Source organism: Conger conger, chromosome 3, assembly GCF_963514075.1.
Source record: "Conger conger chromosome 3, fConCon1.1, whole genome shotgun sequence".
Lineage (NCBI taxonomy): Eukaryota > Metazoa > Chordata > Actinopteri > Anguilliformes > Congridae > Conger > Conger conger.
The window spans coordinates 19534633-19549845 of NC_083762.1; the positions used below are offsets into that span (position 1 = coordinate 19534633).

A 15213-nucleotide genomic window follows, 5' to 3' on the forward strand; every position below is an offset into this window, starting at 1 on the left:
TTATGTGTGTCACATAATTTAGCATGCATACAAGAACTACAATATGTGCTCTATAATGAAATGTATATTTTAAAGTAAAATTTTAGCAAGTATTGTGAGAAATCTGAACTCTCAAATCAATGAATATGCTTTATCATGAGCAAACATGAAAAGTGATTGGCCTTATGTTATGCCTGACAAGCAGCAATGGGATGTATTTCAGTTAAATGTATTTAAATATGCATTTCAAATACTTTGTTTTGTAATCAATGACTGCCTGAAGTCTACTACCCAAAGACATCACCAGATGCTGGGTATCTTTCCTGTTGATGTCTGCCAGGCCTGTATTGCAGCCCTCCACAGCTCCTACTTGTTTTGGGGACTATGACTGGTCTTTAGCAAGTAAAATACAAGCTCAATTTGATTGAGGTCAGGTGACTGACTCAAAATAACTTCTTGGTTGCTTTGGCTGTATGGGTTTGGATCACTGTCCTGCTACATCCTAGCATCATCTGGCTGCCGTGCAGTTTCCCCTTCATCACTGTAAACACTTTGAGTGTCTATATAAATGCAATGATCTATCTATCTAATCAGCTTTGAGCTGAGCACACAATATGTTTCTGTATACTTCACCATTCATCTTGCTGCTGAACATAAGTGAACCAGTTCCAGTGGCAGCCATACATGCCCAAGCTATAAAAACCACCTCCACCATGCTAGACAGATGAGGTGGTCAGCTTTGGAACATAAGCTGTTCCTTTTTTTTCCAGAATTTCCACTCTCCATCACCCTGCTACAGGTTGATCTTTGTCTCATCTGTCCATAACACTTTGTTCCAGAACTTTACAGGTTTTTTAATGTACGTTTTTGCAAACTGTAACCTGGCCATTCTACTCTCAAGACCAGGGTTTGCAACTTGTGCTGAACCCTCTGAGGTTATGCTGGCATACTCTCCTCTTGATGGTCGTCTTTGACAGATCTATGCCTACATCCTGGAGAGTGTTCTTGATTGGTTGAACAGTTATAATGGGATTTTTCTTCACCATTCAAAGGATTCTTCTGTAATCCTTTACACATTGCCAGAGAAAATGTTTATTTATAACTTCAAAATCTTAACAGTGCAAACTGGTTCTTCAAACCATTACAGGTCAATCTATCTCTCTCAGTTTCTCTCTCTCTCTCTCTCTCTCTCTCTCTCTCTCTCTCTCTCACACACACACACACACACACACAAACATATACACAGCAAGACCATCTCATCAAACACGCAAACCAAAAACTGTAACTTATGCATCACCTACCAACCACCTCTAATTCAAATGTGCTGCATACTATTGGCTTTTCTTTACATATATTAGGGCTGGAAGGTTGATTGTGGACAGGTTTCTGGATGTTTTTGTTTTGTAATGTATTGTTTTGTATGTCGTCTTTAAGAAACATATTTCATTGCATTGAAGGTCTTAAATTGAGCATAATGTAATGGAATTAAATGCAGCAAATTATTTTTTATTACAATATTTTCTTCCTGAAATCTATTCATTTTAAATTGTATATTATATTTTTGCCATTGTAGGTGTGAGGAAAGAAACTGAAACAATGAAGAGATAAAAGGGAGAAAAAGTTAGTGGAAAGTTAGGATGACTGAGGACATGATGGGGTATCATAGGTAGTTGAGAATCAAACAATGAAGGTGTGGTTAAAGTCTGAAGGGAGTCCAGTTTTGTGATGAATAACATGGCCTGATGGATCAACAGAAAGGGGGGTGGTGTATCAGACAGCTGAGGTGAGGGGGACAAGGGAAAAGAGGTTGAAAACATGGATCCACCCAGTACACCAGACGTCACATTGCTTAAGGTGAGAAAGGACAGCTGTGGGAGGAGATAGAGCTGTGCCGGTGCAAGGCCCGGTCCAGATCCACATCCTGTCCTTGGACTTGGATGAGCGACAGGCAGCCCTCCAGCCATTGGGAATCGCTGTCATCTGTCAAAAGGAAAATGTCTGAGGTCTGCATTCATTCAAATCTTTCACTTTTTGTTCATCAAAATGTAACTAGGTAACACCAGTGTTAACATTGGGCCTCAGGCAAGAACCACTTATACCAACAGATTTACAAAATTTACGAGTCGTCCTGACCTGATGTATGAATTATGTAAGCAACACATTCCATTAATTTTCTAAGTGCAGTGCATGATTTGCCCATGTGCATTCCTCACAAAACTCATGAAAAATATGAATCAAGAAAGTCTTTCCGTGGACTGTTTAGTAGGAATAAGGATAAAACATTCATCATGGTCTACCATATTATTATGTTTTGCCAAAACCAACAAACCAGAGTCTACCCAGTGAGGTGCATGTGGTAGACAATGTCCCTCGTATTTCTTGATCCCATTGGCTATCTATCTGACAGAAACCACCTACAATACCGTCCATTACATGGACAGATGCCATTTTTGTTGAATCAGTATTCCGGACAGGCCTAGCCTTATATGGAATTTTTTGGGTGACAAATAATGCTAATTCATGAATGCGCACTTATTTACATATTGGCGAGATTCCATGATTATTTACAAGAGTGTTATGAAGTGAACCTGTAAGAAATGTTCTGAAATGTTCAGAAATTGAATCTGACGTGGCACACATTTACGATAAGAATACAAAAATGTTCTGGCATGAGGCCCATTGTTTGTACAGATACTTCTTATTTCTGTGAAAGAGAATTAAGAAAGCCAATAATTTTGGGAGAAATTACAAAAGACACTAGACTTTAATGACTTTCATAGGGTGGCATTCCATTTTGCCATTTCACCAACTTACCTGGAACTCCCCCAAAAGCCAGCTGCATCCCATTGTTCCACATTGTCACCCAGTCATGTGAATCGTCCATCAGATTCAAGCGCTGCTCCTGGCCAAGCTCCACTTGGACTTCATGGCTTGATAATGTCAGATCCAGAGTATGTGGACCTAACTTCAGACTGCCCTTTTGTGTGCCAAATTTCACAATAAGCTCCTATAACACATGTATACATACATGAAAAAGACAGTAAATTTGGAGTTCGGGAAAATAAGAACATCTCTTTCAGTGGAACTACTGAAGATAGGTTCTTTGAAAAATATAAAGTAAGTACATGACTTCCATTTTCAAGAATGCGCCGTAAGAGAAATGCTTCAGCATTTAATAGTGTTAGTACATTTTTAATACAGTGTAGATTTATCTAACCTGTAAGATCAATTTGAGCAATTGCAAGGGGTATGATAGAAAAGAGGGAACTGGAATCAAATACAATTTAACGGTATGTAGTAGTTTAGGTGTTGTGGGAATTTTACCATCAATAATGTCTCCTACACGTCTATATAATAACTTGTGTACACGTCTGCATATGAGAGTACAGGCATTTGCATGCATGTTCATACCTCTGTCTGTGGGTTGGCAGTGATGGTGAGCACTGCTTCATCCTGGGAGCCCTTCAGGCTTAGAACAGTCCCATTCCAACTCAAGGAGTGTCCCTGGATCTTCACCTCAGCTCCACCATCTTCCATCTGGTTTGCTGGGAAGTCTGCAATACACAGGACCTTTAGGACCTTGCTACAATATACATTCAGTGAGCACTTTATTAGGTAGACAGGTACACCAGCTTGTTAATCCACATATTTAATCAGCCAATCATGTGGCAGCAACTAAATGCATAAACTCATGCAGATAAGGTCAAGAGGTTCAGCTGTTTTTCAGACCAAATGTCAGAATGAGGAAGAAATGGTTGATTTTGTGAATGATTGTTAGTGCCAGGGTGATTTGAGTATCTCAGAAACTGCTGATCTCCTGGGATTTTCATGCACAACTTGTCAGTTTTCATGTTTGTCACGTCATGTTTCATGTTTAGTTATTGTCTTAGTTATTTTATTGTCATGTCACGTATTATGTTAGTCTAGTCTTGCCACGTTTTTATGTTTTATTCCCTGTTACATTTCATTTTCATATCATGTTACGTTTCATGTTTAGTTGTTACGATTTAATTGTTAGTCTTGTCATGTCACGTTATGTAGTTTATTTATGTCACAGTTCGAAACCTTGTTATGTCACGATTCATGTTGTTTCATGTTATGTTGTTCTATTCATTGTTTAGTATACATTTTTTGTGTCTTTCTGCAAACCTTTCATTCATGCTTTCTCTCTCTCCCCCTTTCTGTCACTCATGCTTCCCTAATTGTTTCAATTTCCCTTGTCTTCTAACTAATCTACTAACTTTAGATCAGGATTGGGTAATAATAATATTCTAACCATGTGTTCATGTTTACCTTACGTTTCTTGAGCATGTCATTTACTAATTTACTAATGCTAGGGCAGGATAGGTTAATTACTTACGATTACTAATTATCTTGTTAACCTGTCAATCCTCAACACCTGATTTTCATTCGCATGCTGCTCTCAAGCTAATTGTCTACACCTGTCTAGACCTGCATATAAGCTCAGTTCCATGGCATGTCTTTGTGAAAGTGTTGCCTCCTGTTTGTCAGTGCATGGTTAAGTGGTTTGGCAAGCTATTGTCTACCTGTTAAGAGCCAAGCCTGTTTATTGACTTCTTTTTTATTGACCATTGCCTGCCTGTACCACAAACTTTGCCTGCTGTCTTTGTGCTTCTGCCCCATGGAGCGGACTTCAGTCTTGACTCTTGTGCCTTCCATCTGCACTACTGCCCCGCTGAAAGCTTTCCTGGTTACTGGACTTTTTGCATGGTTTACCGATTTCGAGACTGCCTTCTCCCTTGGTACTGTACTTTGGTTTTGGCTGGATTTCACGTGTATGAACTTTGCTTGTTTTTCGACTACGTTCACTGGACATTCCCTGAATAAAGCCCTGACGGGACTATATCTGTTGTCTGAGTTGTGCATTTTGGGTCCGACCTCCCACGCACCCGTCTCACAACTGTCTCTCGTGTTTGCAAAGAATGGTGCAGAAGAGAAAACATCAAGTGAGCAGTAGTTCTGTGGGCAAAAATGCCTTGTTAATGAGAGAGGTCAGAGGAGAAGGGCCAGACTGGTCAAAGCTGACAGGAAGGTGACACTAATCATGCATTACAACAGTGTTATGCAGAAGAGCATCTCTGAACAAACTTCTAAGTTGATCAGCTACAGCAGCAGAAGACTTAAGTCAAAAAAATAAATCTAATAAATACCTAACAAAGTGCTCAATGAGTGTATAGTGGATACAATATAGTGCTGCAATACAGTAAACCCTGAATGTATTCATTAACTTAACAAATTGTAGGATTAAATGAGATGCAATGAGAAAGTCAAAGGCTAAATTCAAATGATGCTGACCCTGCTGGGGCCAAGATGGCAAATGAAACAGATTTCATCTTATCTGCAGTAAGCTACAAGCCTACTTATCCATAACATGTAGTCACATAAAAAAAAAAAACCTAGTGATCTTAGACTTTCAATTTATAATATATTTGTGTCACAAATGTGAACAATTCAACATTCCAGCTCCAAGAAAAAAGAAGTTGTTGTTTTCCAAACAACAACAAAAAATATGATATTAGGTAGAATTTTTCAGTCATCAGACTGAAATAGTTAGTTATACTTATAGTATATAGCTCCAAGCTGGAGTTTGAAAGATTTAGATCCCCCCCCTTACCTCATGATTATACTTCGCTGTCACTGTCATCAAGGATGGAGTCAGATTAACATAATATTGCCACATGTAATACTGACAGAAAATCTATTGCTGAGGACACCGACCACAGAAATTGATCAACATTGTGCAAAAATAGAACGCTCATGAACGTTCAGCAATTTCAGTCAAGCGACACTGTTGCTGGACTATAAACTGATGTAAGACAAAATACCTATACAATCAAATCCATAACAGATGGTGAGGAGAGCATGAGCATATATGTTCCATCATACAGCAAAAAAGTTGAAACTAGAACTATTTCAGCTCTTGTGGTGGAGAATTGGCCTGTCATCCAAAGCCTACTGTCTCATCATCTCTCACCTGAGGAGTTAAAGAGAGCCAGCCCAGTCCCAGGGAAGTAGCTGCCTTTCTGGATCTCATCGAAGCAAGGATGGAGCACCTCATTAGGGCCCAATTGCCAGGGGGCGCTGATGTTCAGCCAGTTCCCTGCTCGCACACAGCCATCCATCTCTGTCTGAAGCTGGGCATAGAGAGAGAAACACACAATAGTATAGGGTACGAGATGGCTTTGGGCCATACTGCCATGAAGTGTTCGTAAACCTGAGGGGTATTTTAGAGAATGAATCGATGATAATGAGAGGTATGCATGGCCATCATACATGATTAAAAACTTGTGGAACACTACTTCAAGTACTGAACTCTAGGCCTGTGAACTGGTTCTACCATTAAATGTTCTCCTGTGAAAAATAAGTATTAATGTGATGAAGAATCTGGGGGATGTGTAGGACTCTTAGCGCTGCACAATGCTTCTTGGTATGTACACTCACTGAGCACTCTATTAGGTATTTATTGGACATTAATTGATGCCACATGATTGGCTGACATTTGCATTAACAAGCTGGTGCTCACTGATGGACAGTAAATTAACATATGTAAGACAAGTAATGACAATTAAAGTATCGAAGGAAGACAAACAGACCGGGTTCATAAGCTCAAGTTTGCTGCTAAGGATTCCCCCAAGAGAGAGACGCATTTGTCCTGTCAAGTAGCAATCATCTGGATTTTTTATGTGAAGTCCCAGCACCAATGCAGCCGTGCCGTCTACTTCCAACACCACAAAGATGCCTTCACTGCGGAGCTCCACCTGGTGGGCAGTTTGAGGTGGGACAGGTATTAACATTCATTCCAAGGATTTCTAGGATTAAGAATTATACTATTGGATAAATTCACAGATAACAATTCGAGATTAACCAATTTGAGATTTAGAATTAATTAATTTTATGTTATTGCTTTGTGCATAAGCAAATGTTAAGATATATGTTTACTGCAGGATCCTATAGAATGTCATTGTTATCATATACTTAATTGTTGTGACAGGGATAATGTAGCGATTTTCATAAAATAAGTTTAAAAAAAAGGTAAAAAAGAAAAAAAGACTAGGTGCAGAAGAAGGAAGGGATATTTGCACATTTGTATCACAGAGAAAATGGTAGAAACCACAATGCGAATGGACCTATTCCTGACAGCTACAATCACCTCCTAAAGTATTGGAACAGCAAGGCCAATTCCTTTGTTTTTGCAATACACTGAATACATTTGGGGTTGAGATAAAAAGATGAACACAAGACAAGAGATCAGAATTTCAGCTTTTATTTCCTGGTGTTTACACCTGATCTGTTGATCTACTTAGAACATAGCACCTCTGGTATCAGACCACCCAATTTTTAGGTGAAAATGTATTGGAACAAAGAGTATTTAAGTAAATGAAAGTAAATAACACTTAATATTTGGTAGCATATCCCTTGCTTGGAATAACTGCATCAAGCGTGTGACCCATTGACATCATCAAACTGTTGCATTCTTCTTTTGTGATGCTTTTCCAGGCTTTTAGTGCAGCCTCTTTCAGTTGTTGTTTGTTTCAGGGTTTTTTCCCCCTTGAATCGCCCCTTCAGGAGGTGAAATGTATGCTCAATTTGGTTAAGAACTGGTGATTGACTTGGCCTGTCTAAACTGTTCCATGTTTTCTCCCTAATGAAGTCCTTTGTTGTGTTGGCGGTGTGTTTTGGGTCATTGTTGTGCTGCATGACGTGAAGTTCCTCCCAATTAGTTTGGACACATTTCTCCGTAAATTGGCAGACAGAATGGTTTTGTAGACTACTGAATTCATCCTGCTGCTACCATCATGAGTTACATCATCAATAAAGATTAGTGAGCCCACTACAGAAGCAGCCATGCAAGCCCAAGCCATGACACTTCCTCCACCGTGCTTCACAGATGAGCTTGTATGTTTTGCATCATGAGCAGAATCTTTCTCCACACTTTGGCCTTTCCATCACTTTGGTAGAGGTTAATCTTGGTCTCACCAGTCCAAAAAACCTCTGAACTTCTTTACAAATTGTAATCTCGCCTTCCGATTCTTACTACTGATGAGTGGTTTGCATCTTGCCTCTGCTCTCTAATTCTTCTTTGAATAGTAGATTGAGATACCTTCACCCCTACCCTGTGGATATCGTTTGTGATGTCACTGACTGATGTTTTATGGTTTTTCTTCACAGCTCTCACAATGTTTCTATCATCAACTGCTGTTGTTTTCCTTGGTCGACCTGTTTGATGTCTGCTGCTCAGTACCCCAGCGGTTTCTTTCTTTTTCAGGACATTCCAAGTTGTTGTACAAACTATCCCAAATGCTTGTGCAATGGCCCAGATTTCCCCCCTTTTCTAAGCTTCAAAATGGCTTGCCTAACAGCTCATGCAGGTTTATATCTTCTCACACAAATGCAGCCTTCACAGGCAAAACCCAAGGCTAAAACCAAGAGGAGACATTCAGAACCATTTATTATTAAACCAATCAATCTAAAAGGACACATCTGGGCAACAAGTCACATGTTCCAATACTTTTGCTCACCTAAAAAGTGGATGGTCTCATACAAAAGTTGTTTAACAAATCTAGATAAGAAATACCAGGAAGTAAAAGCTGAAATTCAGATCTGTAATCTCGTACAACTTCTCAACAACAAACTCAATTGTCTTCAGTGTATAGCAAAAACAAAGGAATTGACCTTGTATATCAAAAACTGGGACCCCACTGCACGCATCGTGTGGTCAGCTTTGCTACCTTATGCCACTTTCCATCATTGAGCTTGGGGCCACCCAATACACTGGTCAATGTATTTGCTTTTCCGATCTGCATCTCGGGCACACCCCCCCTCAGTCCAAGCACAAACCAGTCTGCTCCCCCTTTCGTATCGCCATAGAACACCACACCCTCAGGGTCCAGTGTTCTGAACTCAAACAAGGACTTAATGCTGTGGAAGACAAGTGGAAAGAACACTGTTGTGTTACCATTTTTGCATTAGAATTCAGGATGTTTTCAACATTTTGCTTTACATTGGTTTATTATCTAAAATCCATCCATCCATCCATCTATCCATCTTCATCCGCTTATCCGAAGTCGGGCCGTGGTGGCAGTAGGCTAAGCTGGGTTTTCCGGGCGTCCCTCTCCCCAGCAACGCATTCCAGCTCCTCCTGGGGGATCCCGAGGTGTTCCCAGGCCAGGAGAGATATATAATCTCTCCAGCGGGCTACCTTGGGGTCTCCGCCCAGTTGGACGAGCCCGGAAAACTTCTAAAGGGAGGCGCCCAGGAGTCATCCTGATCAGATGCCCGAACCACCTCAATTGGCCCCTTTCGACGCGAAGGAGCAGCGGCTCTACTCTGAGCTCCCTCCGGATGTCTGAGCTCCTCACCCTATCTCTAAGGCTGAGCCCAGCCACCCTACGGAGGAAGCTCATTTCGGCCGCTTGTATACGCAATCTTGTTCTTTCGGTCACTACCCAAAGCTCATGACCATAGGTGAGGGTTGGGACGTAGATCGACCGGTAAATTGAGAGCTCCGCCTTCCGACTCAGCTCCCTCTTCACCATGACTGTAATGTAATGTAATGTAATGACGGTCCGGTGCAACGCCCGCATTACTGCTGACGCTGCACCGATCCGCCTGTTGATCTCACGCTCCCTTCTACTTGTGAACAAGACCCCGAGATACTTGAACTCCTTCCCTTGGGGCAATGACTCGTTCCCAACCCGGAGGGAGCAATCCACCATTTTCCGGCAGAGAACCATGGCCTTGGACTTGGAGGTGCTGACTCTCATCCCGGCCGCTTCACACTCGGCTGCAAACCGCTCCAGTGTGTGCTGAAGGTCATGGTCCGATGAAGCCAGCAACACCACCTCGTCCGCAAGGCTGCACCTTGAGATCCTGTCCATGGATATCACAAACAGGACCGGTGACAAGGGGCAACCTTGGCGGAGTCCCACACCCACTGGAAACGTGCTTGACTTTGTGCCGAGGATGTGGACACAGCTCTCACTTTGGTTATACAGGGACTGGATGGCTCGTAACAACGGCCCTGGTACCCCATACTCCCACAGTACCCCCCACAGGGTTCCCCGGGGGACACGGTCGAAAGCCTTCTCCAAGTCCACAAAGCACATGTGGACTGGATGGGCAAACTCCCATGACCACGCCAGCAACCCCGCAAAGGTAAAGAGCTGGTCCACTGTTCCACGACCAGGACGGAAGCCACATTGCTCCTCCTGAATCCAAGGTTCGACCGTCGGTTGGAGCCTCCTTTCCAGCACCCTAGAGTAAACTTTCCCGGGAAGGCTGAAGAGTGTGATACCCCAATAATTTGAGCACACCCTCCGGTCCCCCTTCTTGAAAATGGGGACCACCACCCGGGTACTGTCCCTGACCTCCACGCGACACTGAAGAGGCGTGTCAGCCAAGACAGCCCAACAATGTCCAGAGCCTTCAGCATCTCAGGGGGAATCTCATCCACACCTGGCGACTTGCCACTGAGGAGCTTTTTGATTACCTCAGCAACTTCTGCCAGAGATATAGGTGCAGATTGCCCCAAGTCTTCGGGCTCTGCCTCTTCCACAGAGGACGTGTTGTTCAGGTTCAGGAGCTCCTCAAAGTGCTCTTTCCACCACCCGACAACATCCCCAGTCTGGGTCAGCAGTTCTCCTCCCCTGCTGAAAACAGCCTGAGACAAGCCCTGCTTTCCCTTTCTGAGTCGTCAAGATGGTTTGCCAGAACTTCCTCGAGGCCAACTGAAAGTCCTTCTCCATAGCCTCCCCGAATTCCCATACCCGGGTTTTTGCTTCAGCGACTGCCGAAGCCGCAGCCCTTCTGGCCACCCGGTACCTGTCTGCTGCTTCAGGGGACCCCTGGGCCAGCCAAGCCCGACAGGCCTCCTCAGTTTGACGGCCTCCCTCACTGCTGGTGTCAACCAGCGGGTTCTTGGGCTGCCTCCCCGACAGGCACCGATGACCTTCTGGCCACAGCTCCTGCTTGCCGCCTCTGCAATGGAGGCTTTGAACATGGCCCACTCAGACTCCATGTCCCCAGCCTCCCCCAGGATGTGCGAGAAGTTCCTCCGGAGGTGGGAGTTGAAGACCTCACGGACGGGGGCCTCCGCCAGACGTTCCCAGTTCACCCTCACTACATGTTTGGGTTTACCGGGTCTTTCCAGCAGCCTCCCCGGCCACTTGATCCAACTAACCACCAGGTGATGATCAGTTTACAGCTCTGCTCCTCTCTTCACCTGAGTGCCCAAGACATACGGCCGGAGGTCTGATGATATGACCACAAAGGTGCTCTGGTACCAGGTACACTTATGAGCTACCCTATGCTCAAACATGGTGTTCGTTATGCACAATCCATGACCAGCACAGAAGTCCAATAACAAGATGCCGCTTGGGTTAAGATCAGGCAGGCCATTCCTCCCAATCACCCCCTTCCAGGTTTCTCCATCGTTGCCTACGTGAGCGTTGAAGTCACCCAGCAGAACTATGGAGTCTCCGGGCGGCACCCTTTGCAGGATGCTGCCCAGTGACTCCAAGAAGGCCGGATACTCTGAACTGCCGTTTGGTGCATAAGCACAAACGACAGTCAGAGCCTTCCCCCCAGCGACACGTAGTCGCACAGAGGCAACCCTCTCATTCCCTGGGTGAAACTCCAACAGAGTGGCACTCAGCCGGTGGCTTGTGAGTATCCCCACACCCGCCCAGCGCCTCTCACCCTGAGCAACTCCAGTAAAGAACAGAGTCCAGCCCCTCTCCAGGAGTGTGGTTCCGGAACCAGTGCTGTGCGTGGAGGTGAGCCCAACTATAGCTAGTTGGTACCGCTCCACCTCTCGCACTAGCTCCAGTTCCTTCCCCACCAGAGAGGTGACGTTCCACATCCCCAGAACCAGTCTGCGACCCCGAGGATCAGCACGCCTGGATCCACTGCCCGTTGTGCAAAGCACCCGACTCCGATGCCGACCCCTGCAGGTGGTGAGCCCTCAGGGCGGCGACCCCATGTTACCAGTTCGGGCTGTGCCCGGCCGGGCCCCATGGGATAAGGCCCGGCCACCAGACGCTCGCCGACGAGCTCCCCTCCCGGGTCTGGCTCCAGAAGGGGGCCCCAGTTTCCCTTTTCCGGGCGAGGTAGCTGGGTATCTGTGAGGCCACGTCATGGAGTCTTTGAATCACTCTTAGTCTGGCCCCTCCCCCGGGACCAATTTGCCTTGGGAGACCCTACTGAGGGCTAATGCTACTGCCCCCGACAACATAGCTCCCAGGATCACCGGGACACACAAACCCCTCCACCACATTAAAGTGGCGATTCCTAAAATGCCATTTTCAAAGGCCACACAATTGAGATGATATGCATACATAGTACATTTACAGTAATTATTTAATAGGAATAGTACATAGTGCATTAGGAATAGTAATTCATATCATTACATGTCAAAGAATATGATCATTGACATATGAAGATAATATGATGACATACTGAATGGTGACCTAAGATTGACTGACCTGGTAATTTCTGTCAGGTTTGCACTGATGTGCATCAAGGGTGACTTGGAACCCCATCTTTTGCCAAGATTGATGAGCCCATTTCCTGATATCAGTTGCTGCACAAATCACAACATATGCTGTTTCACACCTACCTGCACAAAGTACATCACTTTGACATACAACATCCTACATTATTATATGCAGAACACACATAGTCACTCACTGCACAGCACATATATATCTGCACACAAACACAATACATACTGGCACTAGCCATCATGAACAGCACGCTTTCATTCTCCCACACACACTCAAACACTGCTCATACACTCAATATTCACAGTCAGAATCAAAATAAGCACTAAGTACATATGTGTACTTTCATGCGTTATGCTATTTTCTGGGGATTTTGAGATATCACCTCCAAAATATGATAATATAGATATTACAATCACAATCTAATTAAAAACTTGTTTTTATTAACAATATCATTACAAGAATAATTTACAAAAACTACCTGAAACTTCTTGAAAACTACCAGGCTGCTCGCACATAGTGCCAGGCTTTTGCTATGCAACGTTAGTAAATGTTCTGGTCTGCGAAGCTAGCTGGCTAACTAGCTAGCGAACTGGCATTAGCGAGCAAAGAAGAGTTATGCTTATTGATGTTTATTTGTATGTTCCCATTGTGCAAACACTGAAAAATTGGCCAACATCAGTGGGAGCATGTCGTAGGTCTTTATTCCATTTTATTATTTCTTTATTTTCATAGCAAGTTTACAATTTTAGAACTCACATTTAGCACAGCGGCACTCGAATTGTGAATACGTTTTTCCTTGTTTCGACAAAAGAAAAAAGAAAAAATGCATTGAATGGACACCGTTTTCTAAAAACTAAACCACGAAAAAACATTTGTGCGGCTCAATTTGCAAATGTTTGCGCACAGTATTTCAAAACGGATACACAACATATAGGCTAAAATTCAAGTGCAGAGCAATACAAAACCCTAAAACGGTTTTCATAATAATTATAGAAACAAAGAGCTGATTGAAGTCGATGCAGATTGTGTTTCTGATTGATGTGAATTGGTTATTGAATAGAACAATCACACCTGATTGAGTACCTGACCCAGGTGTTAAGGGAATTTTAATTTCATTTTTGGAATGATTTTGTTCAAGATAATAATGTGATGTAATGTAAAAGATGGACCCAGGAAGAAATATAAAAGTGGGTGAAAGAGGAAGACTGTGAATGGCTGGACGAGGGAGGGGGCGAGGGAGTGGAGTATGGATTTGTGGTGCCATTCAACATAGAGGATGGATGCCGGATGCTTGGACATATCAGCTGATGATTGCCTAGGCTGGATCAGGCATGCACAGAGCTTTCCCCAGTGTATAGCAAGAGAGGATATACGATGCGATGTTGACAAGAACATGAGGCTAAATTATATTTGACGAAAACCAGCATTACTGTACCTGTGACTTGCAATATTTTTTTCACTGTAAACTACATCCATGTTTTCCAATAAAACCTTTACTGCAGTACTTCTATGATTTGTCCCTGTTGCATATACTGTGGTAAATTAAATACAGTTGAGATTCTATTGCAGATGCCATTCTGCTTTGTAATGGAAAGTAATGGAAAAAAACATTGCTACACTATGAATCAAAGACCAAAGTAATACTTTAAATAATTAGAAGAAAAGAAAAACTAGAGCGCACAAAATGATATACTACTTATTATATACTTCTGCAAAGATTGTCAAAAATAGTGCCTCGACTGTAATGCCAGCAGTTGTCAGTGTTTTTTTTTTGGGGGGGGGGGGGGGGGGGGGGGGTTTAGCTCATTGTGATATTATCCACAATGTATTCTTGCTGGAAGAGAACTAGTGCTGTTGTTTTGGTGAATTCATTAATTTAAAGACATTTCTGCAGGGTTTTGGTAGTTTTAATGCATTTTTAACATGAACTGAGTTGCGTATTGCTGCTGAGAGTAGTATGAAGAGTTCTGAAAAAGTACTTGTTAGCCATTATAAAAAACTGTATTTGGAGAAATGTGTTTGGAGAAACAGAGTTTCTGGTTTGTTGTTGTGTTTGCTGATTCGTCTTGCCATTCAGGGCCACTGTAGGGATATGTGTGAGGCAGGTACATAATAATCGACATGGTTTACATACACAGTAAAAGACAATGTTTTTATTTTAACACATGGTAAAAATAATTTGAGATTTAGAAAATCGCTGGAGAAATGCTGAGTTAAGACCTTGTTTCCTCAGAACAGAAAGTAGGGATCAGGTGGTAAAAAAAACGTTAAGTAAAACTAGATGAGTCAGACCCGCAATGTGCAAAAGTTGACTTACCGTTTCAGCTCCACTTCCTCTTCCTTGAGCTGCCTGTCCCAGGCAACTAGAGCTCATACAGAGCAGCACCAGCATGACCTCCCTGGAGCCCATTGTTCAGCACGCTCAGATATTCAGCAGGTGTCTGACCAGCTATGGCAGCCCTCTTCTCCTTGGTCTCTCTGCAAATGCATGAATAAGCCGGTCCTGTCTCTAACCCTGGAGCATGTGATTTCACAGTTGCACGTTTGCCAAGAAAGATAAGAGAGCAAACATGTTGAAATCGCTGTTCTGCTCTACATTGTAATATAAATCTTACAAATCATGAAATAGCACTGAGTAAAAATTGATTATCCATATTGATTTTGATTGTATATGTATTAATGTATTACATTACATTACATTACATTACAG

At 43.1% G+C, this 15213-nt stretch overlaps 1 protein-coding gene across 1 annotated transcript; it reads right to left on the bottom strand.

Moving 5' to 3' along the window:
- Positions 1-1047: 1047 nt before the first annotated feature.
- LOC133124580 (sex hormone-binding globulin-like) lies at positions 1048-14978 on the bottom strand. Its single transcript, XM_061235894.1, has 8 exons — positions 14821-14978; positions 12483-12580; positions 8730-8919; positions 6594-6758; positions 5975-6134; positions 3391-3533; positions 2794-2986; positions 1048-1959 (listed from the first exon to the last, which is right to left on the bottom strand). The coding sequence occupies exons 1-8, from the start codon at positions 14911-14913 to the stop codon at positions 1829-1831; spliced, it is 1173 nt and encodes a 390-aa protein (XP_061091878.1). The 5' UTR covers positions 14914-14978; the 3' UTR covers positions 1048-1828.
- Positions 14979-15213: the final 235 nt, after the last annotated feature.